Source organism: Micromys minutus, assembly GCF_963924665.1.
Source record: "Micromys minutus genome assembly, chromosome: 26".
In the NCBI taxonomy this organism is placed as follows: domain Eukaryota; kingdom Metazoa; phylum Chordata; class Mammalia; order Rodentia; family Muridae; genus Micromys; species Micromys minutus.
In genome coordinates, this window is record NC_137961.1 from 6,058,319 (window position 1) to 6,084,396 (window position 26,078).

At 45.3% G+C, this 26,078-nt stretch overlaps 1 protein-coding gene across 3 annotated transcripts; it reads right to left on the reverse strand.

The window, feature by feature from the left end:
- Positions 1 to 2,271: 2,271 nt before the first annotated feature.
- ADHFE1 (alcohol dehydrogenase iron containing 1) lies at positions 2,272 to 25,990 on the reverse strand. 3 transcript variants are annotated; one of them, XR_013975561.1, is made up of 15 exons: positions 25,886 to 25,990; positions 24,138 to 24,175; positions 21,658 to 21,704; positions 20,439 to 20,492; positions 19,934 to 20,088; positions 19,563 to 19,759; positions 17,888 to 17,965; positions 16,192 to 16,297; positions 15,053 to 15,205; positions 13,073 to 13,171; positions 10,107 to 10,185; positions 9,839 to 9,935; positions 7,244 to 7,401; positions 4,457 to 4,629; positions 2,272 to 2,796 (listed from the first exon to the last, which is right to left on the reverse strand). XR_013975561.1 is itself a non-coding variant. In XM_080938610.1 (14 exons), exons 1-14 carry the CDS (start codon positions 25,942 to 25,944, stop codon positions 2,713 to 2,715), a joined length of 1,404 nt encoding a protein of 467 aa, XP_080794736.1. In that variant the 5' UTR covers positions 25,945 to 25,990; the 3' UTR covers positions 2,272 to 2,712. The 3 variants fall into 3 exon arrangements, 1 of the variants encoding a protein (XP_080794736.1); XR_013975562.1 differs by lacking the exon at positions 25,886 to 25,990 and adding an exon at positions 25,515 to 25,560; XM_080938610.1 differs by lacking the exon at positions 4,457 to 4,629.
- Positions 25,991 to 26,078: the final 88 nt, after the last annotated feature.

Below are 26,078 nucleotides of genomic sequence, written 5' to 3' on the forward strand. Positions count from 1 at the left end.
CGATCCAATAACGTATAAAACATAACATTTTCAAGCTAAAGAGGCTTTGACTAAATAAAGATTCAGATGACAGGAGCTAAGACCCAGCACCCCAGCATCTCTGGGTAACACCATGGAGCAGGAGGGAAAAGACATTACTCGTGGGCTCCATATCTGCAAGTCTACCAATTCCAAAGTGAAAACATTGAAGGAAAAGTTTTCACAAATTTCCAGCGAGCAACCCCGAAGTTCACAAGTCAGCCCAATGTATGCAATAATGGAGAAGAAGACACCCAAGATTGTCCTCTGATCTCAGACAGACAGACAGACAGACAGACAGACACACACACACACACACACACACACACGCACACACACGCACACACACACATTTGTATCACATTCTTCCTCTCAAGGTTCTGAAATCTATGTAGATGGAGCACGAAGATTGTAAGAGCCAGAGGCTGTGGGGAACTTAGTGTTTTCCAGACACTGGGCACATACACACTGTGCACTGATGACCGTGCAGGAAGGAAGTGTGTGGCCACAGCTGGAGCCTCTCCTGCCCTCCCCAGCTCTCCCACACTCACTTTGTTCGCCTTGAGTCTTGTGAAGTAAGACCTGCAGTAACACATTCAGGTTGCCTTCCCCTCCACTCCCCACATGGCTCAGCAAGCAATTGCATGGTGTTACTTTGTGTTAGATAGAAGGATACAGTTTAAGGAACTAGAGGGCTGTTCATAGGTTACATGGAGATATGGCTCACACGCCAGTGGGATTGGGGACGGCACACACACGGAGTGGTACTGAGGGTCACACCATTTTACCATTTTGTGTGTAGGAAGGAATTGGGTACTCTCAGATTTCAGTATCTGCATGAAGTCCCGGAACCTTCCATCTAAGAACACAGACGAACCAGTGTGTCATGAGAGCTTAATTTGAACGTTGATTTTAGAGAGATGTTGGCAGTGAGAGAGTCCCCATCTTTTGCTACGCTGAATGTATTTGCATTGGTTGGCATATTTTACAGAATGTTGGATTAGCAGAGCTGATCCATTCTCTGCCTCATTCACATTAGCGTCTACTATGTATTATTTACAGAAAGCAGAAAGGGACTTTGACTAGACACGGTCACTTCAGCTAGCATACTGTTAGTGTCATCTGATGCTTGTCGTTGGGTGCTGAGTATAATGAAGAAGAGTGCTTTGTAGGAATTATCTTTGTGTGTGCGCACACACGCATTTGTGCATATGAGTGTGTGTGATGTGCTAAGCATGCATTCTATCACTTAATTATATCCTCAGCCCTTGCTATGGGCGTGGTGCATGTGTGTGCATTTGTGCATGTGTACTTGGAAGACAAATGTCAACAATGGGTATCTTCATTTCGGACTCCACCTTATTTTTGGGAAAAGGGTCTCTCAGTAAACCTGGAGCTCAACAATTAGCTAGGTGGCTGGCCAGGGAGCTGCTGTTGCTTGTGTGTGTGTACATGTGTGTGTGGTGTTGTGTGTGCGTGTGTAGAGGTCAGAGGTAGGCATTAGGTGTCTTCCTGTTACTTTCTACCTTATATTCTGAGACCGAGTCTCTTGATGAATCTGGACTGGCGACCAGTGAGTCCTGAGGTTCTGTGTGTCTGTCTGCCACCACAGTGCCAAGTTTACAGATGTATGAAGCTGTGGCTGGCATTTACATGGACGTGAGGGGAGGATCTGAACTCAGGTCTTCATGTATGGATGGGACACACTTTACCTACTAAGCCGCCTTCCCAGCCCTGCCTTCCCTCTTAAGACTAGAAAACCGCTTTCCTTAACAAACCCAGACAATAAGTATGTATAAAACATGAAATGAGAGAACAGGCCAGGTATGGGGCACATTTATAATCCCAGCGCTAAGAAGACAGGCAGAAGGACCCCAGATTCAAGACCAGCTTTGACTTTGTGAAGAGCTTAAGGCCAGCCTTATACTGAAGATATATAGTGTGACTCCACATTAAAACCTAAGAGCAGAGGATGTGACTCAATGACAGACCAGTTGCCTAATGTGTGCAAGATCCTGGGTTCTAATTTCAGCACCTTAAACTAACCTGGAAGTATAAAATATTCGGTGCACATTTCCCCTTAATTATCCCTGATTTCACTTCTGCAGTATCTTTTAATATTTTGATGTGCACCTTTTTCTCTTTAAAGACACACTGGATATAGTTGAAAAGTTAAGTCAGACTCTTCTTTCTATGACATTCCTGCCACATGTTTCCTGGCATCATCTTTTATAAAACAGACACATTTTCAAGAGTTTAACTTCATCTTTATTGATAACACCACAGTATTCGATCATTTACTATATTAGAATTCATTTAGTGATGGATAGATTGTTTCTGTTTTTACCACCCAGAACATACAGTCAGAAACCCCCTTGTGTTTTTTTTTTTTTTGCACACTAATGCTAGAGTATTTCTTCAGGGTAAATTTCTAGACATGCATTGTCTGGACATAGGCATATTTATGTATTTGATGGAGGTGGTTGCAGAAACACTGACCCCTGGGGTATGGCCCCTGGGTTTTTCATAATGAACACCAAGGAATCCCCCAAAGGATAAAATCACATCACACTCAAGCCAGTAACAGGTGATTTAAGTGTGGAAACGAGATGACAAAGGCCAGCCCCGATCAACTTCTGGGTCTGTAACGTCCGTTGTCAGGGCCAATGGCGACTCTTTTCGCTAACATGTTAATCAGTACAGTTTCATGGATGCTTCAAACAAGGCAGACAAATCCTCTTCTGACTGGGCACGGGGTGCCAGCTTTGTGACCCTTTCCTGAAACAGTAAATAAAAGGAGTTACCCGTGAGTTTGTCAACGCTACGTGGTTATATGAATTAGTATCGGTGACTAGATATCTAGATATCCTATAGAAATAGCTCGGTGTCTTGGCACATCCTTATCAGCACTTGAGAGGCAGGGTGATGGGAATCACGAACTCAAGGCCAGCCTGGGATGTATAGAAAGATTCTGGCTCAAAAAACCAGACGAGCAGGGGAACTCTCCACCCCAGGTCCCAAGCAATATTCCTTGAGTGGTTTGGCCTAACTCCCAATTCAGGTTTATCAAGAACTACTTATTTCTGGTAAGGCTTTAGAAAGACATCAGCTCTGGCTTTCTGCCCAAATGTATAGACACAAACCAGCCCATACATTTATCAAGCTGGGCCAGTCCACAGCCTCTGCTAACTGTCCCTGTACAGAGTCTTGTACCCGGTCAGGACACCGCAGTGCTACTAAGAAAAATGACTCAAAACTCCATTCTTCACAGCTTGGTCTTCGGACCCATCCAAAACGACTTTCTGTGGGACATAACTGTCCAGGCCATATGCAACAAGGACTCTGTTTTCCCGGTTTAATTTCTCCAGCGATCTCTATGGGCGGCCATATGTTCGATCAGCGGCTCCATGAGCCTTCTGGGACAAGGGACTAAAGGACGATGGTTATCTGCCACCCAGATGAAAGGAAGAAACGTGACATCTTGTGGGTTCCATTTTCATGGGTCATTTGGTCTAGTTTCTTGTGATAAACAGGCTCTTGGCGTCTACCCCATTAGCAGGCGAGCACGTGTGGCGAGGGGCCCTGCTGTGTCTAGGGCTCTGGAGAGGTTCATCGCAGTGTTTAACGTACGGTAAATGCATTGTCAACAGTTGGCTGTTGAGTTAATGAAGGTGGTGGGGAGAGCGGACAACAGCGCCTGAGAAGTCACAAATACAGGACGGACTGCTGACTGCCCAGCGTTTCCAGTTTCTTCATTTCGGAAATGACACCCAGTAGTTCTGACAAAACACATCTCAAGGATCTTTGCGTAAGAGGTTCCTTTGATCTCCAGTTCCGTCTATCAGCCTTCGGACCCACCTTCAAGACGATTTACAACCCTTTGCTGCAATGAGCTGTTTCCATTTTTGCTCCACTATCGCCCCCTAGTGGTTATTCTCTTGAATAACTCTTTGCGATAAGTTGGCAGAGCGCTTCCCGGGTATGCAAGAAGCCCCAGCTTCTGTCTCCAGTACAACAGAAACTAGGTGTGGTGGCTCCCATAGCACGGGAGACAGAGGCAATTGGGTCATCAATTCATGACCAGCCTCAGTTACATATGACATCTGAAGCCATCTTTGGCATACATGAGATTCAGTCCTCCCTGCTCCCCCAAATATCATGACATCAGATGTCTTCCCCATTTGGCTGTTTCTCAGCACCCCATCTCCCACTGGTTCACATTCCCTATTAGTTCTATAGAGAAGGCGTCTGTGTAGTCCTGACTGGCTTCGAACGCACCGTTCAGCACAGGCTCATACGACTGATGTTTCTGTCCCTACTTCCTAAGTGCTGAGGTTCACACTACCACACCCAGAGGCACCATCCCTTTTAAATTTTAGCCAATCTCTTCATCCTTGTCTAGCTGGCCTGTCTGGGTTGGGAATGTCACACACACCACCTGTCTATTGTCACTGGAGTTCCCTCCACAGCATCCCCACAGGATTTCTCTCCGTCTCCTCAGGCTTCCCATTCCACCAGTGGTCACAGATAAACTTCTTGTGTCTTCCTTGCAGATGCCTGTTGTCTGCCTGTCCTCAAAGACGTCAAGTTCCAGGCATAAGCCCCCAAGCCCTTGGAGGAACATGCAAACAGTGTCTGTGATAATGTCCAAAATATATAAACTATTCTTTGAGCACAACAGCAAAATACCAAACGATCAACCCCGAATCAGCCAAAGACTTGGAAAAAACATTTCTCTAAAGAAAAATACATAAATGGCCAATAAGCACAGGACAAGATGGTCAGTATTCTTAGCCTTTGGTGTGTGTGTGTGTGTGTGTGTGTGTGTGTGTGCAAATCTAATCCACTCCACACCACTGGGATGGCCATTATAAAAATGACGAAGACTAACAAGTGTTGGAGAAGATAAGAGGATAGGAGGGTTGGAACCCTCTGAGTTGTTAATAGAAACATAAACCATGAGGGCACTGTGGAAAAGTTTACCAGTGCACTAGGAAGTTAAACACTGGGCTGGAAATCCCAGCACCTGAGGAGTCAAAGTGGGGCTCATCAAGGCAAGCCTGGGCTACACAGTGAGATCCTGTCTCAGACACATCCAGAGGAACAAAACCATCACCGTGCAAATGAACCGTTCTAAGCCCACCTCCTCCAGAAACTGAATGAACGGAGGGGCACAAGCACAAACTCGCACACCGGTGCTCAGAGCAGCCAGAGGGGGAAACAACCCGACACGTGCATGAAATGGGTAAATAAAATGTGGTCTGTTCATGTGAAGAAATGTTACTTATCCTTAGGCAGGAACAGAAGTCTGACACATGCTACGAACTGGCCAGCACATTAAGATAAAACAAGCCAGCCACGGAAGCACTCGCCGACAGCGCATGATTCCTCATACGTGAGGCACCCAGCCTAGGCACTTTCGGAGATCTACAGGCTGAGAGAAAGACAACGGGGCAGCTGCTGTTTGGCGGATGTAGAGCTATTTGGGGTGCTAAAACAAGTTCTGCAGTGGGTGACGGTTAGTGTATAGTGTTGTGGATGTGCCAAATAACATTGTGTTATACACACAAAAGTTATTAAAATGACGAATGTTACTTTACTACAATTAGAAAATAAAGAAGGAGGGTAACATCTTGGAGGAAGTGGGGAGAAATGACAAAGAGGAGTCCTCTGATGAGCTCCGAGTCTTTGAATGTGATCTGTTTATCTTTGGAGAGGCAGCGCTGGACTTTCAGGAGCTGAGGCCAAGCCTTCCTTACTCTTTTTTTTTTTTACATTTCTAACACAGATGATTGGACAAACACAGATGGAGACAAGGTATCTGATCCTAAGAATGCAGATGTGTGAGCCATGGGCTACTATTTACAGAGAAGAAGACAAAGGACAACTGATTAATATGTAATATGGGCACATAAATAAATGCTTCTACTTTTAGCACATTCATAAAATAACACCATTCAGCTGGTCTGTCTACCAAGCGTGGGAGTGCTCACTTGGGCAGACAGCTCTCCCCAGTGATGAAATGTTTTGATTTGAAATGTAAGATGGTTGTTTCCAGAGGTTTCAGGAATCTAGCTCTGAAGATGAGTTTGTTCTTCATGCCCACTCCCTCTGCAGCTGGGCCTTGAGTTGGAGGCCTCTGTGTGCAGGGCTGCCATTATCCAACACTGGTGTAGACTGTGGCATTTAGTTAGGGACACTAGCCTGCTGGTTCCTTCTAGAGAAAACTAACCCCTGACTGCTGAGTATAACAGAGCCTTTAATTAAAGAATATATAACTAACTTTTTGGCAAGGCTCTTTGCAGGGACCAGTATATCAGAATCTTACCAAATTAAATCTGGTGTTATTAATGAGTGAAGATCGGCCTACAGTATGTGTAAATTCTGAGGTTGCCATGGCATTCCCATAAAGTGTTCAGCGCTGCCCCAAACCAAACCAAACCAAACCAAACCAAACCAAACCAAACCAAACCCAAAACACACCCCATGCCAGTTTTTCATCTGCAGGTTACTTCTGTTCTAGTAAGGGGTCTCTGGGATAAAACAGTGACCAAACCCCACCAGGTGTGGTCCACGGACTCAGGGCTCAAGGATCTGAGGTCCCTCCTTTATAGTAAATTGCAATATCAGTGTCCTGGTCCATTATGATCTGGTGTCCGAGCTCCAGAAGGGACCAAACAGATCACATCTCCATGAGGTTCTTTGGAAAGGGAGTTTTATATCTGTAATAATTCTACTTTACAAGTGGGGGTAATTCAGTTCACACTCTTTAGCAAAATTTAAATAAATAAGGCACACAGATGTGTGTGTGACATACACAGCGTCTCCCTCAAATGATTCACACGCACATAGTTGCAACTTAAAGGCTATGCCGCACTCCAGAGAACAGCAGGAACCTCTGGTGTTTTATAGTGGAAAATTACATCAGCGCTCCTTCTGAAATGGCTTCCCACCCCCTGACAGGGGGACTCCTTCAACAGCAGGAATGTGGGAGAGGGGGAGGTCGCCATAGCTCAAGTCGCTTTGGCAGTTTACGTCTCGAAGTTCTCATAAAGGATCCTTTCAGTTTTGCCACACTTTTATGGATGATCATAAAGGCACAGGGGCCAGGCTGCTTCTGTACTGTGGTCCTCTGGCTAGCTGTGAGGGGTACTGCAAGCAGACTGGGTGTTGTCCCCTCTGGCTCTGTGTTTAGCAGGCAGGAAGGCCGTACTGTGAGTCTTACCTGGGGCAGTGTTCCTTTCACCAGTGAAGGAATGTCATCCTTGGAGTAACCAAGGGCAGAGAGACCGTCATCAACATTTAGGTCAAACAGGAACTTTCGGAGGGCATCTGCCAGCACAGGCCCAGCGTCTTGGATCCTGGCGGTGCGGATGTTGGCTCCTGGAAGAAAAGTTTAGACCACAGGAAGAGAGGGAGGCAGCTTCCAGGTACAGCTCGGTGACAATATCAGCTGAACATGTCATTTGTACCCACTGCCGCCTCGGAACACTGAGGTTTCCTGAGAGGTCTCTGTGGTTAGTGGCCCACAGATGACAGGCTCCGTGGCCAACAGCTCTTTAGGACAAGCTGGCTGGGGGCTGACTTCTGATTCCTCCCTGTTCACCCTTACTGTGGTGGTGGGGGCAGAATGACAGAGCCAAGAAAGAAGGTGCTGAATGGAGTGCAGGGAAGATGCTGGTACTGGGGTGCAGGGAGGCATAGCATCGTTTTTTCAAGGCTTGGCATCTACTGACCCCTAGAGGTGTGTGCATTTAATGCCTTTTCTAACAGCAACGGAAAAACACAAGGCTTCTGCAAACAGCTTGAAGCAAGGGTATAAAACTACAAATAGCACACGTTGACCGACAACTGGGGAGAAAACAACATGACAAAACTTTGTTATCCTTGACTAGGGAAGGAAAGGGTTTCTCTTTCTTTAAAAAAAAAAAAAAGTCCATGTTGCCTAAGGGCAGGGCATGTTCTTTTTAATAAGTGTGTCAGTGGTAGCTGGGTACAACCTAGACCACGGACTCAGGGAATAGTGCTTCCTGTGAAGAAGGTTGCCGGGGTTTGGAGCTTTGTAAGGACAGAAGTTCAAAGGTTCACAGCACAGGCAATAACAAGATGGCAGTCCGGAGGGGGCATGGAGTTCTGTTCTTAGGCAGGGTAACGTGCAAATGCCCGGGGCGGGGGGAAGGAACAGTTTTTCCAGCTTGCACTTAGCATTTGGCCTGTCCATCGTCTGTCTAAGTGGACCTGTGCTGTTCACAAGGCTAGCATTCTGCAGATGAAGAACGAGGCGTAAAAACGCCTAGGAGGGAGAGGAGCCCCCTCCTCACTGCAGCACACAGTCAGTCAGCTCTGCGCCTCTTCCTTCTGTGAGGTTTAAGTTCCAGGAAAAGCTAACCAGAGCCAGAGACAGGCCAGGCAGAGAGCAATAGGATGGAAGGTACGCCAGACCTGGCAGATCCTGTCTGCAACACCCAGCAGCAGCTAAGAGTGGATTAGGAGAGAGGCGTGGCAGGATATGGGGTTACGGGTTTTATGTTCCTGGGATGGCTGCCATTGAACACACAGTGTAGACATCTAGGCTTTCCTAGGAAGCATTTTTAGAAGCAACAACAACAACAAAAAGAGGTGACATGAAGGAAAATAAACTGGTGTAGCTAAGAGAAAGCTAAGATTTCACAGAGAATTAACATATTTAACCAGCAATCTGGGCACTGCTGGAACTCCTAAGCAGTCGGAAGAACTTTCTCCCAGCTTTATCCTTATCTGCCTTCTTGTGATGGCGGTGCTTCCTGAACACGGCCGGTAAATTCACTAAGATTTTTTTCCCCATTCACAGTAGATCCAGTCTACCGTTTAGGACCCCTTCTCCTAATTTGTACCATTCGAATATTTACAAAGGCCAGAGCATGGGTACAGTTCCCCTCCCTAGAGGGAGAAGGGACACAGGCCCCCTGACATCGCTGCCAATGTGTCCACACAGTACTCACTGAAACTGAAACCTGGGCTGGGCTCCAAGTCCCCGGCTTCTGACATTAACATTCCCCACACGGCACCTGGAGCCCCGGGCACACAAAGGGCTGGTGTGTGAGGGAGGGCCAGGGCAGGAGCCCCTTGGGAGAATGTCTGCGGTCGTCCCTGCCTCCTTGGGAATAATCTTTCTAACGGCTCAAGACCATAATGAAGTGTTTGCGTTACTGCCTCTTTCCCACCCTAAACACAAGTAGAGGGATAAGATGTTCTACAAGTAAATCAAGTTCTCCAAGTCACTTAAATAAAAGGAGTTCTTGTTTCAGAAAAATACTAAGGGTGTTTTTTTTTTTTTTTTGCCTCCTACTATAGCTATCCAGAATATAATTTTATATAATATTTTTTTATCTTGACCTTTTGGCTAAGACCAAGTGCAGAATATAATTTTATTTCTGAAAGAGTCAAAAGGCACAGCGGGCGTCTTATTAGAGAGATTACTTATGCGACAGTATGCCAAGCAGGTCGCTCATTTGCAATTGCTTCCGTTTCTTGTTTGGCTTCTCTCTGTGATTGCAAGGTCACTGTTGCTCTCTTGATTTTCATTTCATCAGTGACTCAGTGTAGCAGAAGCCAGAGAGGACATCAGTTGTGGGCTAAACAGCACTTTCTCAAGAGGTAGGGGCAGAGCAAACAGTACCGGGACAAACTTAATAGGGTCAACATTAGGTCCTATCTCCTGATGGAGCCTACGAAGGCTAAATTATGGCATTTACGCGCTGCCTGGGGCTTCGGGCCAGTCACTGTCACTTTATCACCGAGTTACTCCAAAGTGCAAGCGTTCGTGAGTAAAGGTTCATACCTAATATCTCTGCCGTCTCCAGGTGCCGCTCTGGAAACATCTGTGCCGTGAAGGTGAACACCGCAGGAGAGGTGAGCACCACAGAAAGGCCGTGGGGCTGGGGAGAGACGCACATAACATCGTTCTTCCTCAGCACGTGAGCACGTGAGCAGTCAGGAGCTTTTGGTGTGGGCTGGGGTGCAGCTCGGTGGTTCCATCCCCACTCCCACCGGGGCAATAAGAGCTAGTGAGTAATTTATTAGTACTTTTTTTTTTTTTTTTTTTTTACCACCAGAGGGTGATCCACACTGTATTCCTTGGCTTTATATGTCTTCACTAAACCTGAAATTGGGTAAGACATGCCATGGCTGGAAAAGAAAAAAACAAAACAAAACAAAACAAAACAAAAAAACAAACCTTTGTTGATACACAGATGCTAGAATTCAGTAACATGGCCATTGTTGCAAGAGCGCCCCCTAGTGTCTATGGACCGTATTGTTACTCACAGGGTTCTACACAACATGCTTCTCTGACGCAGGGAATGTGACTCACTCCACGTTTACTAGATTCACTAACAAAACCTCTGAAATGATCAGATCCCAGTGATCAAAGAGCTGTATGCGTTGGATAATATGCAAGCTGGACCTACTAGTGCTTCATTCAGCAAGTAACTAACAGGATGTTTCAAGTGGTGCTGAATCATAAAGGACTAGTCTACCCTAAGGAGCTAGGTTAATCAGTCCTATTTAACTAACTTTTATTTGCCTTCCTTTTACCTTTGCAAATCTGTGTGCAAGCACAGGGCGGGAGAGGATCCTGGGAATCCTGCTCTTTATTTGCTTTTGAATAGAGAGCTATGCTGGCGGCATTCAGCCCCAGAGACTGCACCTCATAGAGCTGGGCTGTAGGTAACGGCACCCATCCATGCCCAGCTTCAGATTGTTAAGTGAGTGCTGGGATTCAAACTCAGGTCTTCACACTTGCTCAGAAACACTCTACCCATTGAACCATTCTCCAGCCCACAGTGGGTTTTGTTTACCAGCAAATAGAAACTTTATATCCTCTTGAACTTTCAGTGAACAAACAGGAAAACATTGTAGTTTAATACAAGGTTTGCAATATTGTAACAAGTTAATATACAATACTCACATAAGCAAAAATGGTTCTTATAATCAAAATTATTCTTATAATATGGACTATTGGAAGATGGCATGCTTATTTAGCAAAAGATTTCACAAAAGGAAGTATTTTGATGAATTACATGATTATTTATCCAGAAGTTTTCCGACACCTTGTGTGACCTAAATTAGAAAGAAGCTCCTGAGTCCCTAAATACTTTAGAATGTACTCTATCTCTCTTGAAATCAGAAAATTATTGATTAGTATGCTTTCAAGAAGGATTAGGATTCATGAAGCTTTCAAAGGCAACTCTACAATACTTAAAATTTCAATTAAAAGTTTTTAAAAAATGTATTCATGTATGAGTGTTCTGTCTGTATACACGTATATAGATCCCATTATAGGTGGCTGTGAGCCACCATGTGGTTGCTGGGTATTGAACTTATGACCTTTGGAAGAGCAGCCAGGGCTCTTAAGTGCTGCCCCACCTCTCTAGCCCCCAAGATTTTCAATTGTTTTTAAATAGTTGTCCACGTTCTTTGTACAAAATAAAAATTACTCATAGTCCCTTTCCTTCTGGCCACTTTATGCATATATTTTATTTATGATCATATTGAATGTATTTTCAAGATTTCCTTTTTTCCTTTTTTAGTTTTATGTGTCTCTGTGTGTTTTGCCTGAATGTATGTCTGTGTGCCCCATGTCTGCAGTGCCCAGGGAGGTCAGAACTGGGCATTTTATCACCTGGAACTTGAGTTACAAGGGCAGTAGACACCACATGGGTCACTTGAACCCGGGTTACTTGTAAGAGCAGCTGTTGGTCTCCAAAGTGCTGAGCCATCTCTCCTGCCCTTGTTACACTACTTTTCATAGTCTAATGTTCTTTCTTTGTTTTGAGACTGAGTCTCATGTAGGCCACGGTGACCTCAACCTGTCTATATAGCGGATCCTTCTGCCTCCACATCATAAGTGCTGAGGTTGCAAGTGTGAGCTACTGTGTCTGGTACTGCAAACACGTTTCTATATACATCTGCCCTAAACATGACTTTATTGTATTCTTTAATCACTATGGTTGAGTATTAACTATTGAAAAATCAAACATGCTTCTAGAATTTTCAATTGCAAATTACACGTAGGTGAACATTTTTATAAGGAAACCAATTGCGGATACCATAAATACTACTTAGGCTAGATTTCTAAGAGTGAACTAGTGGGCTGGGGGGTGGGGGGAATGGACATTTTCAGGCTCTAGTGTGCTCTGTCTCCTTGCTTTTGGTAAAATAAACTCCTGCTCCTGTGCCACAGAATGTGACACTCGCCGCTGCCTTAAACCCCATCCATCCCTGCTCTCAATTCTCAATCTTATTATTTTTTTATTTTAAGGCACTACACAATAAAGTCACAGTCAAAGATTAATTTGGGGATATAAACAATGATACTGATCCCTCCTTTCTCTGTTGTATATGAGAGACCAAGGTGAGATCCTGCGCTTGAGATTTTACAAATAACAATATGTAGCAAGACACAGAGAAATGGAGACCCTCGTCCAGTGCTGGTGTGAACGAAAAAATGTTGTGAGCACTAAAGAAGAGTGGTAGTTTCTAAATAATAATAATAATATTAATAATAATAATAATACAAAATTACCACAGATCCTGAAGTTCCATTCATTTGTATCAAGTGAGAGAAATAAAAATGTACGTACAAATACTTTGTACGGAACATTAATTATTTAGAGCCACAGATGTCCACCAACTGATAATAGGTCAAATAAAACGTGTTATCTCCGTACAATAGAATATTAATTGGCACTGAAAAGATCTGAGGTGTTCCTGCATAAGTGAACTGAAGGTTCTAACAGTATCCAGAGGATCATGTGACTTCATGTCTATGCCATGTGTGTGACACGCCCCTAATGGAAAATTCCAAAGAGATGAGTTGTTGTTCAGTGGTCTCTGAGCATGGAGGGCGGTGTGGGCGTGGCCAAGTAGTTGCTGTGGACATAATCCACGACCCAATAAACTCATCCAAGTTAAGAAAACGTTCGGGGAATCTTCTTTGTGTAACATGTCTGAAGTTTTCCACTTGTCCCGAGATGTATATACGGAAGCCCAGAAGCAGAGCGTGCTCACTTACCACAGATGAACACCAGCGTTTCCGAAGCCGATGCCAGCGAAGGCGCTTGCCAAGTGCATACTGGACCTTGCTTCCAGATCCTCAGGGTCTCTGACAGCCCTGTGGATTAGATAAGTTTCCTTCTCAATATGAGCTAGCTGCCTTAGGAAAAGGGGAGGTGGGAGAACGTCCCTCGGTAGGAAGAAAAATTAGGCAGGTTTCTCAAACAACCCCTTGTCTTCTCAATGAAAACGGAAGGCAAACATATTTTTCTCATCAACGGTTTCACTGAGGGCATAATACTCTGTCAGCTGCTTGACTGGCAGGAAGCTGCCAGGGAAGCAGGGCCCTGACCTTGCACCGTGAGCTCCGCTCTGGGGAGGTGACCTGGGGCTTGCTCAGTCTTCATTTGTCAATGGCTCTGACGGCCATGAATGGATGGACTGGGGTGAACACATTTCCAGAGCGCACCCAGAGCCCTGTCACCCGAGGCCACCTGTAGGCTAAGCCAGCCACGACGTCTTCCTCTCTGTGATGCTGACCCAAACTGAACTGGATGTTTTTGCTGTTTTGGGAGCCTGTTCCTATTTGGTCTCTCATAAATAATGGCCATAAATGTGTATACTTATGTACTTGTATTCTTTAAAACAATCAAAGGTTAGTCAACTTCTAAAACACTTAGCTAGAGAGACGGCTGAGTGGTTAAGAGAACTGGCAACTCTTCCAGAGGAACTAGGTTCAATTCCCAGCATCCCCATTGTAGCTCACAACTGTCTGTAACTCCAGTTTTATGGGGCCCTGACACCCTCACACAGATACACATGGAGGCAAAACACCAATGCACATAAAATAAAAATATAAATAAATAATCAATTAAAAAAGAAAGGAAGCAAAAAGAATCCCGTCTCAAAAAAACCCAAAATAAAGATATATTACACACACACACAAACATACATATATGTATATCATATGTATATATATGAAGAGAGAGAGGGAGAGGGAGAGAGGGATAGAGAAAGAGAGATGGAAAGGGAGATGTAAAGGTTAAAAAAAGAAAAAAAAAAAAAAAAGAAATGTATGCTGGGCAGTGGTGTGCACATTTTTAACCCCTGAACTTGGGAGACAGAGGCAGGCTGATCTCTGTTAGTTTGAGACCAGCCTGGTCTACAAAGTAAGTTCCAGGACAGCCAGGACTTACACAGAGAAACCCCGTCTCAAAATACCAGAAATAAATAAATAAACAAATACATAAATACATAAAATAAATACATACATACATAAATAAATAAATACATAAATAAATAAAGATAAAATAGTTCATTAAAATTTTTGTCTTTAGATTTGAGGTCTTGTTACGCTGCTCAGGTTGGTCTCAAATTCCCATACCATGCCTCGGCCTCCCTGGTGGTCGGAACTCCTTGTATGTTGCTACCCCCAGTTTGTTTTTGTTCTTGAATCTTTCAAAACCTCCCAGGAACTGCTTTACATGATCTGTTTCCTGAGTATCTACATTTTCCCCCCTTGACTTGAATTCACGGGCGTTTTCTCACTGGGTGGCTTCTGCGTGCTTTCAGGATACAGATGAGCCAGCCAGTATCTGTCCGTGTGGTTCTCATTTCTGCTCAGTCTCACAGATCTCTTCCTCATACCAGCTTCACCAGTGGACCTGTGGCTTTCGAAAGAGTCTTGCTTTGTAGCTCTGGCTGGTCTAGTACTAACGATGTAGCACAGGCTGGCCCTCAAATGCATGGCGATCCTCCTGGATCAGACTCCCAAGTTCTGGAATTACAGGTGTTCACCACCATGTCTGGCTAATTTGGTTTTTTTTTTTTTTAATTATCTATATATCCTTTATGCATTAGGATATTCAGTTGTCTTCTGAAACTCTTGCCTTTTTGAACCGAGGGGGTCCAGTTTTCTCCTGCCTGTCCTCGGATCCCTTAGAGGTCACGGGTTTTGCGTGAGAGCATGTCCCATCTCCCTGTTCTTGGGCTGACATACCTCTTCAGATATTTGGCCACAATCCGCAGTGCCTGGACTGCCCAGATGTCGCTGATGGGGTTGCTACCCTGGTATGCTGGTCGTTGGATGGGATTGGAAGGGCGGGGGCTCCGCATGCTGTAGGGGATGGCGGTGTATGACTCCAGGGCATGGCTGAAGAGACATGTTTAAAATACACAGAATGAGCTTTGCTTTGCTCCTCCCCTTGAGAAGCTTATCCTTGTAACTATTCTTATGATATTTTTACAACTACAACTTATCCTTATAAGGAAGGACTGAGGGACCTGAAGAGGACAGGGACTCCACAGGAAGACCATCAGAGTCAACTAACCTAGACCCTTGGAGACCTAATCACCCACCAACCAAAGAGTGAGCACGGAGGCCCTTGGTACCTATGTAGTGATGAGCAGCTTGGACTTCATATGGGTCCCCCAACAACTGGAGCAGGGGCATCCCAAACGCTGTTGACTACCCATCTATGAATCATGCTCCCCTAAGTGACCTTGTCTGGCCTCACAAAAATGTGACAAAATATGCTTTCGCCAGTGGACGAGCTACAGTGGTCTGAGACTTGATGAACGTGAAAAGAACCTGTGTAGCCGTCAAAGGAGATTAGCACTCGTGGCTGGCTCAGGAACAGGGTGTGTAAATACACACACCACAACTGAAACCACCAGAGCCTATGTGAGCCCGGTCAAATTACTAAGCACTGGACTCCTGCTCTCTGAGAGCGTCCCGCTGCACAGTGCTTCAGAGAGGCGAAGTGTGTGAGGTGTTAGGACAACACATGGTGGATACCTAGCCCTTTGACTGATCTTCCCTGGGGTGCAACCCTGAGCCTTCCCTAGCTTCTGTGGCCATAGAGAGGGTGGTGTGGAACAGAGATGCTTCCCATCATTTTACACTAACCCTTTGTCTGTGTCCCACCGCCATGGGGCTATCTAGGGTGCTCTGTCCGGAGACAGGCTTGACTATATCCTACCAGCAACATTTCCCACCTTCACATCGTCACACAGTGACAGCCAACAGGAGTGTGTTAATCAGTGAAGGCTTATCAGGACTGTATACGGGCAGTCCAGTGGAGAAACACTGTTCCCAGACAGTCTTGAGAAGCCCCTTCATGAGGCACCAGAGCTTACCAAAGGACGTCGAAGCCACTGTTGGCAACCACCTGGCCAGGCATGTGCAGCGTGTGCAGGGGGTCGACCAGTCCCAGGGTGGGCTTGATGGCTCTCGAAGCAATGCCTAAAACACAAATCTGAGCAGGTTAAAGGTGTGGGCACTGTTAAAAGTTGGGTAACCTTAGGACGATACATTTAAAAACAAAAGTATGAGAAAAGATTCAATTTTCAAGTAGCAATGCAAAAAAAAAAAAAAAAAAAAAAAAAGAAAAAAAAAAAACAGTGGAAGGCGACTTGGGACCAGAACCTGTGTATCGGTGGTGTGCTGGGCTGCTTCCCCCACCCCGTGGGCCAGCTCATGTGGCACCTTCAGCTGCATGGAGGAGTGACTGACCCAGCTGGCAGTGTTAACCACACAGACCCACAAGAACTACAAACCCGGGCTTATTTCTTATTCAGTTCCAAAATGTGTTTACTAGCAGGTCACTGGTCATTGCTCTGCACCTTGTTATGTTATAAGTCACTTAACCACTGGGAGTTAGGCCCTACACACACACACATACACACACACACACACACACACACACACACACACACACACACACACACACACATAGGTGCTCACTGCACATATAACAACGCCCATCTCAGGAGCTATAAAGATAACATGATAATATATATGTCTATAAAACACAATAAAGCAGAATTTAAGAGATGCTTGTTCTTGCTCTTGTTAACAATGTCAAGGGACCATACAATTTAACAAAAATAAAGAAGTTACTCAGGGGCTGGAGAGACGGCTCAGTGGTTAAGATCACCGACTGCTCTTCCAGAGGTCCTGAGTTCAATTCCAGCAACCACATGGTGGCTCACAACCATCTGTAATGGGATCTGATGCCCTCTCCTGGTGTGTCTGAAGACAGCTACAGTGTACTCACATACATGAAATAAATAAATAAATCTTAAAAAGAAGTTACTGAGGATGTGTAGCTGAATGTCAACAAAGGCTGGAAGCAGTCTATCGAACCACAGCAGCCAAGAGTGGAGAAGGTTAGGCCGAAAATGCCTAAGAGGGCGGAAAACGGAACAGAAGTGGTCTGAGGATGGGCCTGGAGGGACTGTCTGGGGTGGAACATGACGCAACTTGGTGGAGTTATGGACTGTTTACAAATGTTGATTTCTCACAGGTATTTGTTAAAGCCTATCTCACTGACTCTTTGAAAAGTTGGATACAAGGATGTTTGACAAACTTGATTGAAAATGTTTAAAAAAAATGTCAAAGAGAGGGAACACTGGTTTACCATTGATCCAACCGCTGATATGGGCAGGAGAACGGCCTATTAAGCGAGACTCCTGGCATTGGGGTGCTGGAAGGTGGCTCTGTGACTAAGTGCACTGTTGTTTGTTCAAAGAACCCAATTTGTTTCCAGCACCCTAGTGAAGGGACTACTGTTCACTAATCCAGCTCCAGGGGACCTGACAGCTTCTTCTGGCCTCCACAGGCGTCCCCTCAGCCTGGGAATGCATTTATACTCGCTGATAAGTACAAATGTATATGAAAAAGAACAAGACACCTACCAGCCTATTTTCATATGTACTTGGGGAGACAAACGTGTGCTTGAGTTCTCTTAGCTCCTTGGTTTCTAAACAACAGGGGAGTGAGGTAGAAGTGTGTGAGAGAGGATTTCAAAAGAGTTAGGGATAAAATTCTTACCGGTTTTTGCTTTCATTTCTTCATAGTCGAAAATGGCAACCCCCGTGGTCTCGCTGCCGGTCCCTGAGGTAGTTGGAACTTGAACAAAACAATATTAATATTAGAAGGACTCTGAACAGATGTCAGTAGAGATACTTAATTCCACTTCGAAATCAAGGAGCAAACTCTGACAACTGTATCTGTGTAACACATATGTGAAGGTATCATGTGATGTCCATGCTGTGTTAACATACTTGTGCGTGTTCCCATCAGCATGTTATGTCTGTGACTATATCAGAATGCATATATGCAATATATATGTGCTAGTATGTAAATATATATATGTTTAATTATGACGTTTGAATTCACATGCATGCTTAAAATGTATCATATCTGTCTATATTAACATGAGTTCTATTGGTCTACTTAACATTTACCTGGCTTCTATATCTGTATAACAAAATATACATGCTACATCAACATGGCTGTATACTATACATGGCTGCATTAACATGTGTAGCCAACTTGCATGGGTATTTAATATGACTGTATATGTAAAATGCAATTTGTGAGTTTACATGGAATATATGATAAAATATCATACATGCACGGTGAGCATGTATGTTGAACTCACATGCTGCCAGCAAACAGGTCTTATACTTATTGTCTGTGTCTGCGCTAACACCAATCTGTGTTGAATATATGAACTGTGTTGTAATTGATATCTGTGTCAGTATTAATATGCATGTGTTAATCATAACCGGTGTGGGAAGTCTGCCGTATTTATGGTGATGACCTGAGGGAACCTTGGCTCCAGAGCCAGAGCTCAAGTCGCCCAGCACCTCGGGTAGGGAGGCTTGCACATCCTCTCTCTAAAAGACATCTTTATTCCCCCTTGGCAGCAGGCATAGGAGTGCGCTGCTTCGGCTGGGCCCTGTGGTTTGTAGCTCTGTCAAGTTTTGAAACTTTCCTAATCGCCTCTCTGTGTGGTGCTGACACACTTTCCCCAGAGGGCTCCATTTGCCAGACTCCAATTATGCCTCCTTCATGTCAGCACGGTTCATCTGGCACAGACTCCCTCAAGTGCCTATCCTGTGCGTTTATGGTGGAGCAGGGGTGGGGGGAGCAGGGATACCTAAACTGTTTCCTTACCCCTAAGAGGTCAGTTTTAACAACAGAACTTTAGTGAGTAGTGAGCTAACAGCCTTAGAGATGAAAGGGAGGGAAAGGCTAGAACACCTCAAGTGCCTCTGTGGGACATTCAGGCTACTTTTTTTAAAATACGGATTTGTGCACTGGGCAGCCATGGAGCAGATGTCATCCAAAATAACATGTCCAGGCTGGCCACATGTCCCGGAAGATGCAAAACTCCAGGTAAGCCGAAGAGCCGTTATATGGAAGAAAGGGTTGAGTCACTGAGAGAACACAGAAAATGTTCTCTGTAGGGGTCTCCCAAATGTCAGTGAGGACCCTTGCCTCTTCCACACAGTGGCATAGTGGCCTAAAATTCCAAGCTTCCACTAACAGACACAAACGGTTGTCTGTGCAGTGAAGGTCAGGGTTTTTAAATGAGGTAACTGTTGTCTGTTCTGGTCTCTAAACATGCACTGACTGAAGATGAACACATCAGACGTTCTGGAAATGCAGACTCTGACACTAGTAGCCGGCATGACACCTAGGGACTTCGTGTGTTTACCCGCGATCAGAGGTTTAAGGGGCACAGTAACTGGCTTCGCCTTCCCAATGGGGGCATTGACATAGTCAAGGAACTCAGCGTGCGGGCTGCAGGCATACAGATTAGCAGCTTTGCAGGTGTCCATGGTGGAACCTCCACCCACAGCAACATAGGCATCAAAGGCTCCCTTTTTGGCAAATTCAATCGCGTCCATGAAGCTTAGAGAACAGAAAACAAAGGTTATATTATGCTATATTAAAAAAAAAAAAAAGAAACCAAAAACCAAAAACCACACTGTCATGCTGTTAAACAAGGTCTGGGATGAATTTTCAACGGCGGCCATTTTTGTTGTATTCTGCTTCAGTAACTAAGAAGCACATGGCGTCTTTTACCTGCTATCTGTGGGTTCCACCCTCACGCCATCATAGACCTGAAAACCGATGCCATTCTTCGACAGGGAATCCATAACTATCTGTACAGGAGGGAGCTGGGAGAGGTTCTTGTCTGTCATCAAACAAACATTCTTAGCTCCCATGTTCTGTAGATCCTATAATAAAAGTTAACTCATAAGTTGGGCTTGAATACAGTAGCACCTTTAAGCAACTTTGAGAACAAAGGACTTGGGGCTGGAGAGTTGGCTCAGCGGTTAAGAGCACTGACTACTCTTCCAGAGGTCCTGAGTTCAATTCCCAGCAATGACACGGTGGCTCACAACCATCTATGATGGGGTCCGATGCCCTTTTCCGGCACATAGATATACAGATAGAGCACACATACATTAGATGAATAAATACTGACCAACCAACCAAAAACAAACAAAGGGCTCGGTTAATGTCCCTTCACACGTGTGTTTACATGATATAACCTGTAGAAGCTGCAGACATCTCAAACACTTACCATGCCCACTTCCTTTGTAACCCCTGCTCCATATCTAATGTTTGAGACAGCCATCTGAAACAGGAAGTCAATTTCTGTGCATTAGAGCTGGCCAATGTATTTCTAAGCCATGAGATGACTCCTCCCTAGCACGACCTTCCGCGTGCTTCACCTTATGGCCTCCCCTCTCCTTTAAGCAGATCTTGGCTCCAGTAATACTGAAATTTTGCATTTGTCTTTCCCCAAAGGCACTATATTCTCACTTGTTCCTTCCGCTTCAAGTGTCTGCAATCCCTAATTCCAACATCAAAATTAAACAGTTTTTTTTTTTTTTTTTTTTTTTTTTTTTTTTTTTTACTTTCCAATTCACATGTCTCATCTGTGGTTTTGCCCCTTCATCTATCCAGTCCTTGTGCCCCTTCATCTATCTAGTCCTTGTGTTCGCATCCTTCTAGAATCCTGTTTACCGAGGAGGGCGCTCTGCTGAAGGCCATTGTGCTGCCTCAGATAACACAAGAAACTAAAACACAGATGCATGGCCTTCAGGGGTTTATATACAAACGCAGGGCTTTTACACTAACGCAGATCGGCTGCTTTCCAATTAAAGGCAAACCAAAAGCAATCACAATGTGTTTGACTCCTCTTTCTTTCTTCCTTAAATGGTTAATAGCTCCTTAAATGAGCAATTCCAACAGGGTCACCGGGATCTCTGCTACTCTCCAGTGACCCTGCAACTGCGAGGGTTATAATTCTCACCTGCCAGCTACCTGCAGGCTGAGCGCCATCAGGTGGGGTTTGGGCTAGCAGAAGGCTCCTGGCGACCTAATTTATGACTCCTAAATGAGGAGGTGGCAAGGGGCTGAACGAATCATTACACGTCATATATAATGAGTATAGCAAATTGCACCAGAATTGGCTGGCAATGTACTCTGGCTTCGAAACACTACTTTGGCTTCTTTGGTTAGATAATTTCAGAGACTAGATATATGGCACATATAATTTGGGAGTATATAGAGCTGGGAGTCTGTCATATTTTAATAGCCATATAAAAGATGGTGTTTTAAACATTATTATTGTTTTCTGACTATCTCTCCCCTATTTTCACAACGCACACTGCTGCACAGAGCCGGATGAAAACGGCTGACAACATATTTCCAACGGAACACTAATGCTTCAGCAAACACTGTATGTTTTTTCTTTTCATGTCATCCCGAAGAAAGAACGGATCAACGAAATCTACCTCAAAGGCGTAATCTGTTGTTTTTCCAGCGGGTGAGAGTCCAGGGGCTAGAAGCACAGAGAGTTCCATCAGATCATGTATCAAAAAATAAACCTAAATATTATTTTTGAAAATAAAACCCAACAGCGAACATAAACATTTTCCTTGAAACGTTACCTAAAAGTATGTTTTTTTCTTTTCTTTTCTTTTCTTTCTTTTTTTTTTTTTTTTTTTCCAATTCACGGTTGTATACCACATGGAGGTCAATATTTACAAAAAAAGTCCTAAAACCTGATTTTTTCCCCTTTCTATTGTTATATCTGGGCAATAGGGGACCACCAATAAACTTCATATTTTAAAAAGTTATTATTGTTGTGTGCCCATGCATATGGAGGTCAGAGGATAGCTTTATGGAGCTGGTCCACCTTCATGCAAATTCTGGGATCCAACTCAATCACCAGGCTTGCATAGTTAAGTGCCCTTGTGGGCGGATGTTAAGGTGATACGTGATTGGACAGTGGAGAGGTAGGCGGGGAAAAGGTAGGAAAATGGAAGAGAAGCAGAGATTGGGAGGAGAAATGAAGATGGAGCTCAAGAAGGGTGATCTGGACCCAGGTGGACTTAATTGACGTTAGTTAGACTCTATAGGCCTTTTATCTCATATAGAAGGGCAGTTTGTGTCTTTGTCCATTGGATATAATCTTATTACGTAGAGGGTTTGTGGACTGAGAATTTAATATATAAACCTAACATGAAAAGCTATCGGGCTTTGGAGTCGTTTCTGCTGGGCAGTAGTGGAAAGGAACACGTGGGCGGGGGGTGGTCGCATCCATCCGGGACAGAAACAGCAGGGTGGTGGAGTGGCCCGCCTGGGAAGGGGATCCCCAGGAGAGGGCGGCTTGTGGACCGAGTGACAGAGTCTGTGCGTTCGGCTCCACATTAGAGTGGCGTCTGTGGAGTGAGACCGCGGGGGCCAATAAAGAGATAAGCCTTCCATTTTAATATTTACTGCCACATGCTCTTACCCGGTGAACCACCTCCTTGGACCTTTATCTTTCTTTAAAAAAATAATTTGTTTTTATTTTATGTACTTGGTGTTCAGCCTGAATGTAGGTCTGTGAGGGTGTCAGATCACAGACAACTGGGAGTTGCCATCCGGGTGCTGGGAATCGAACCTAGCTCCTTGGGAAGAACAGCCAGTGCTCTTAAGCACTAAGCTGTTTCTCCATCTTCCCCCCTTTCCCACCTTATCTTTTTTCTAATCTACTTCTATATAACCAGTTCTGGTCGGCCACAGATAAGAGAAACTCAACAGAATAATTTGTGCCACCATTTCTTTTTTTTCTTTTTTTGCTATTAAAAAAAAAGGAGACCAGAACTAGCCAACAAAATAATAATAATAATGATGATAAATAATAATAATAACATGTTCTCTGAGGGTAAAAGCATCTTATCAAAATTCACATATCTGTGATTCCTCTGTAGACAAGCTTGCTCCTCCTCCTGCTGTTTCCACAGCTAAAGCTTAGGTCAACCAGGAAGCTGGAGCTACAATCTTTCTCTGTGTCACTCCCCAAGTAGAAAAAAAAAAAAGCCACAAAAAAGATTAGAGCCAAATGGGTGAAAACAAAATCGTGCCTGTTTTCCTAGGGGGTGTAAAGGTTGGCTCCACCTCACAGCTGGTAACCACCGCTCCCTCTGACCTCTTCCTCCTCCTCCACTGCTCAGGAGCACTACTTGGCTGACCTTCCCTTTCCTGCCTCTCTGTTCACAGCTCACCTTTCCCGGAAGACAATCAGTTTTTACATCAGTCACGTGACATCCCTAGAACGTGCCGAAGCTACATTGAGCTTTATGGATCTCGGAGTCCGGCAAGGAACAAGATGGTGAGCGCTGGGGACTTGTAATCATTTTTAATTATAAAAAGATAGAATATTTTAAAAATGAATATGGACAAATTTTTTTTTCTTCTAGCTATCACCTTACTTTAGCTTTTAGAGTTTTTCTTTTAAACCCCCCAAAAAGACTTGTTCCTGAAGAACCTAAACATTCTTAAGATATCATGTGTGTTTTCAGTTTTGGAAAATATGGGGCTGGAAAAGACGGCTCAGTAGTTGAGAGCACTTACCATTCCTCCAGAGGACCTGGGTTCAATTCCCAGCACCTAAATGGTAACTCACAACTGTCTGCAATTCCAGTTCCAGGGGATCTGGAACACTCAGACACGTATGTACATAAAATATATGTACAGAAAACCAATGTACACAAAATAAAATTATATATAAAAAAAGAAAAATTGAAAGGACAAATAGCATCAGATATCATCGGGGACTCAATTGATCTGTCACAGTTGGAGCTGTGTCTGAGTAGTTTCCCCGCAGAGGCAGCTGTTCTCGTCAGCCGGCCTCACACATGCCTCGACTTCCCTTTTCACACTTTACCCACATGCCAGGGGTTGTAGCAAAACAGAAGCTGACGGAAAAACTCAGAATGTGCGTTACCTTGGGAGTAAGTCTGGGAATGAGTTGGGCACTGGCATCTAGGGGAAAAGAAAAAGGCAAATAGAAACAGAATCAGGAAACCCAAAGCGAGAAGTCTTAAAGTAACTCTTAACATGACCTTCTGGCCCCGAGACTAAGCTGGGTGGCACCTCGCAGAGTGTAGGAGAGAAAGCAACCGAAATCCAAACCCAGGAGGATGCCCAGGACAAAAACCCAACCCATCGCTGTCTTTTTCAGCACCTCAGGGGCTCCCTTTGCTGGAGGTCCAAGCTCTACTGGGCCAAGGCCTGCAGGCAGCTATGAGGAGCGCGCTGAGGGCACACACTGATGGGGGCCTCTGGACTGTGAGGCTCTACTCCTCACAGCTTTGACTCAACCAGCGGCCTGAAACCCGGAGGACATTCTACACACTTCTCCCGCACCATCAAGGTTTATCTTCAGACTGGTTCTGCACCGGAGCCTCTAGAAACGCTCAGCTTCCAGGTCAGCTCCACCACTCCATCCTCTACGGACCTCAGCCCTGGGCTGGTCTCTACACCACGCACAATCTCCTCCACCTATGCACGTCCCACGGCTTTTCTCTTTTTGGAATCTTTCTTCCCTCCCTTCCCTACCACGTCGGCTAGCTTTTGGACAGTCCCTCCCTCCGGCTTCAGTTTCTCCTTCTCCTTTGTTTCTCTTTATGGCTCAGAAGACCTCGCCGTAGCGGGAAATACTGGACTGCAAAAGCCTTCTCCTGACCGCGCCAAAACTCAAATTTGGAATTAAAGCACCCAGGGAGGGAAAAGTCAAAGGGGGGAAGAGGTGGTTACTCAGTGGTTCTCTGGAACAGTGTGGATTTTAGAGTGTCCTGAGATCAAGAGACACAAAGCGAGGCTGCCACCTAGTGGCCGTCTGCTTCCACGAGGAACGCAGGCAAGACCCAGGCCTAGTTCACAGATTTTTCTTTCTCGAACCTGCCCTGCACTATGCTTCTAAGGACAAGAGAAGCAAAGGGAAGACAGACACCTGAGATCATTGTCGGGATATGGGTGCCTCTCCCCACCCATTAACGTTACTGTAAATCTCAGCGATTCATGTCTGAGTCACTGTGCTCATCTTTTGGCCCCTTGGCTTACACTTACTGCTACCCACAGCCCACGTGCAGCGGATACTACCAGGCTTCCCCTCCCTTCCCCGTCTTTACTGGAAGGCGGGCCCAGCGTCTGCTGGGTCCTGGGACTCCAGCCCTCCCTCTCCTTCCCTAGCTCATGGCAGCTTCCATTCCCCTGGCCGACTCCGTAACTTCACGTTTTCTTACTCATGCGCTCAGCCTTTCTGGAAGGAACCAGGTCAGGGAGGGCAACTCCTTGTGGCCTTTCCCCCTTTGCGACCCACCTGCTGGGACCTGCGACAGGTGCCTATCCCGACTGGATCCTTAAGCAGCCCCTGCTCTTCAGCCTCTCACGGTTTCTGCCCATAGACCCACAAGCATGTTACTTCGGTATGTTAATTGTCTTAGCAAGAACACCAGGGTCTACACTACTTGTCCCACTGTGGGAGCAGGCCAGCTTCTCTGAGACCATCTTCCTTAACGGTAGCTGGGCCACATCGTCCCTACCATGGTATCAGGCTCTGCACAGCCCAGTGCATACTGTGGCGCCCGCTTTTCTGAACCCTGAAGTATCCCGATTATGATGGCCTGCCCAGCTGGGTGCACGCAGGGCTTGCCACGGACTGAGGCGTCGTTGGTGCAGCCCTGTACTCACGCTGTGCTTTGCAGGTGCCTCAGCAAGTGTGTGACGCGGGCGCGTGCAGCTGCGGCCATGACAGCTCCCCTAGTTCGCCGGCTACTCCACCCCCACTGCCAGCCAATCCGGTGGCGGCTGGACTCGAGGACAGCTCTCTGAGATCACCTGACCCAGCCTTAGCTCACTTTTCAGGCTACTCCGATAGGTCTCA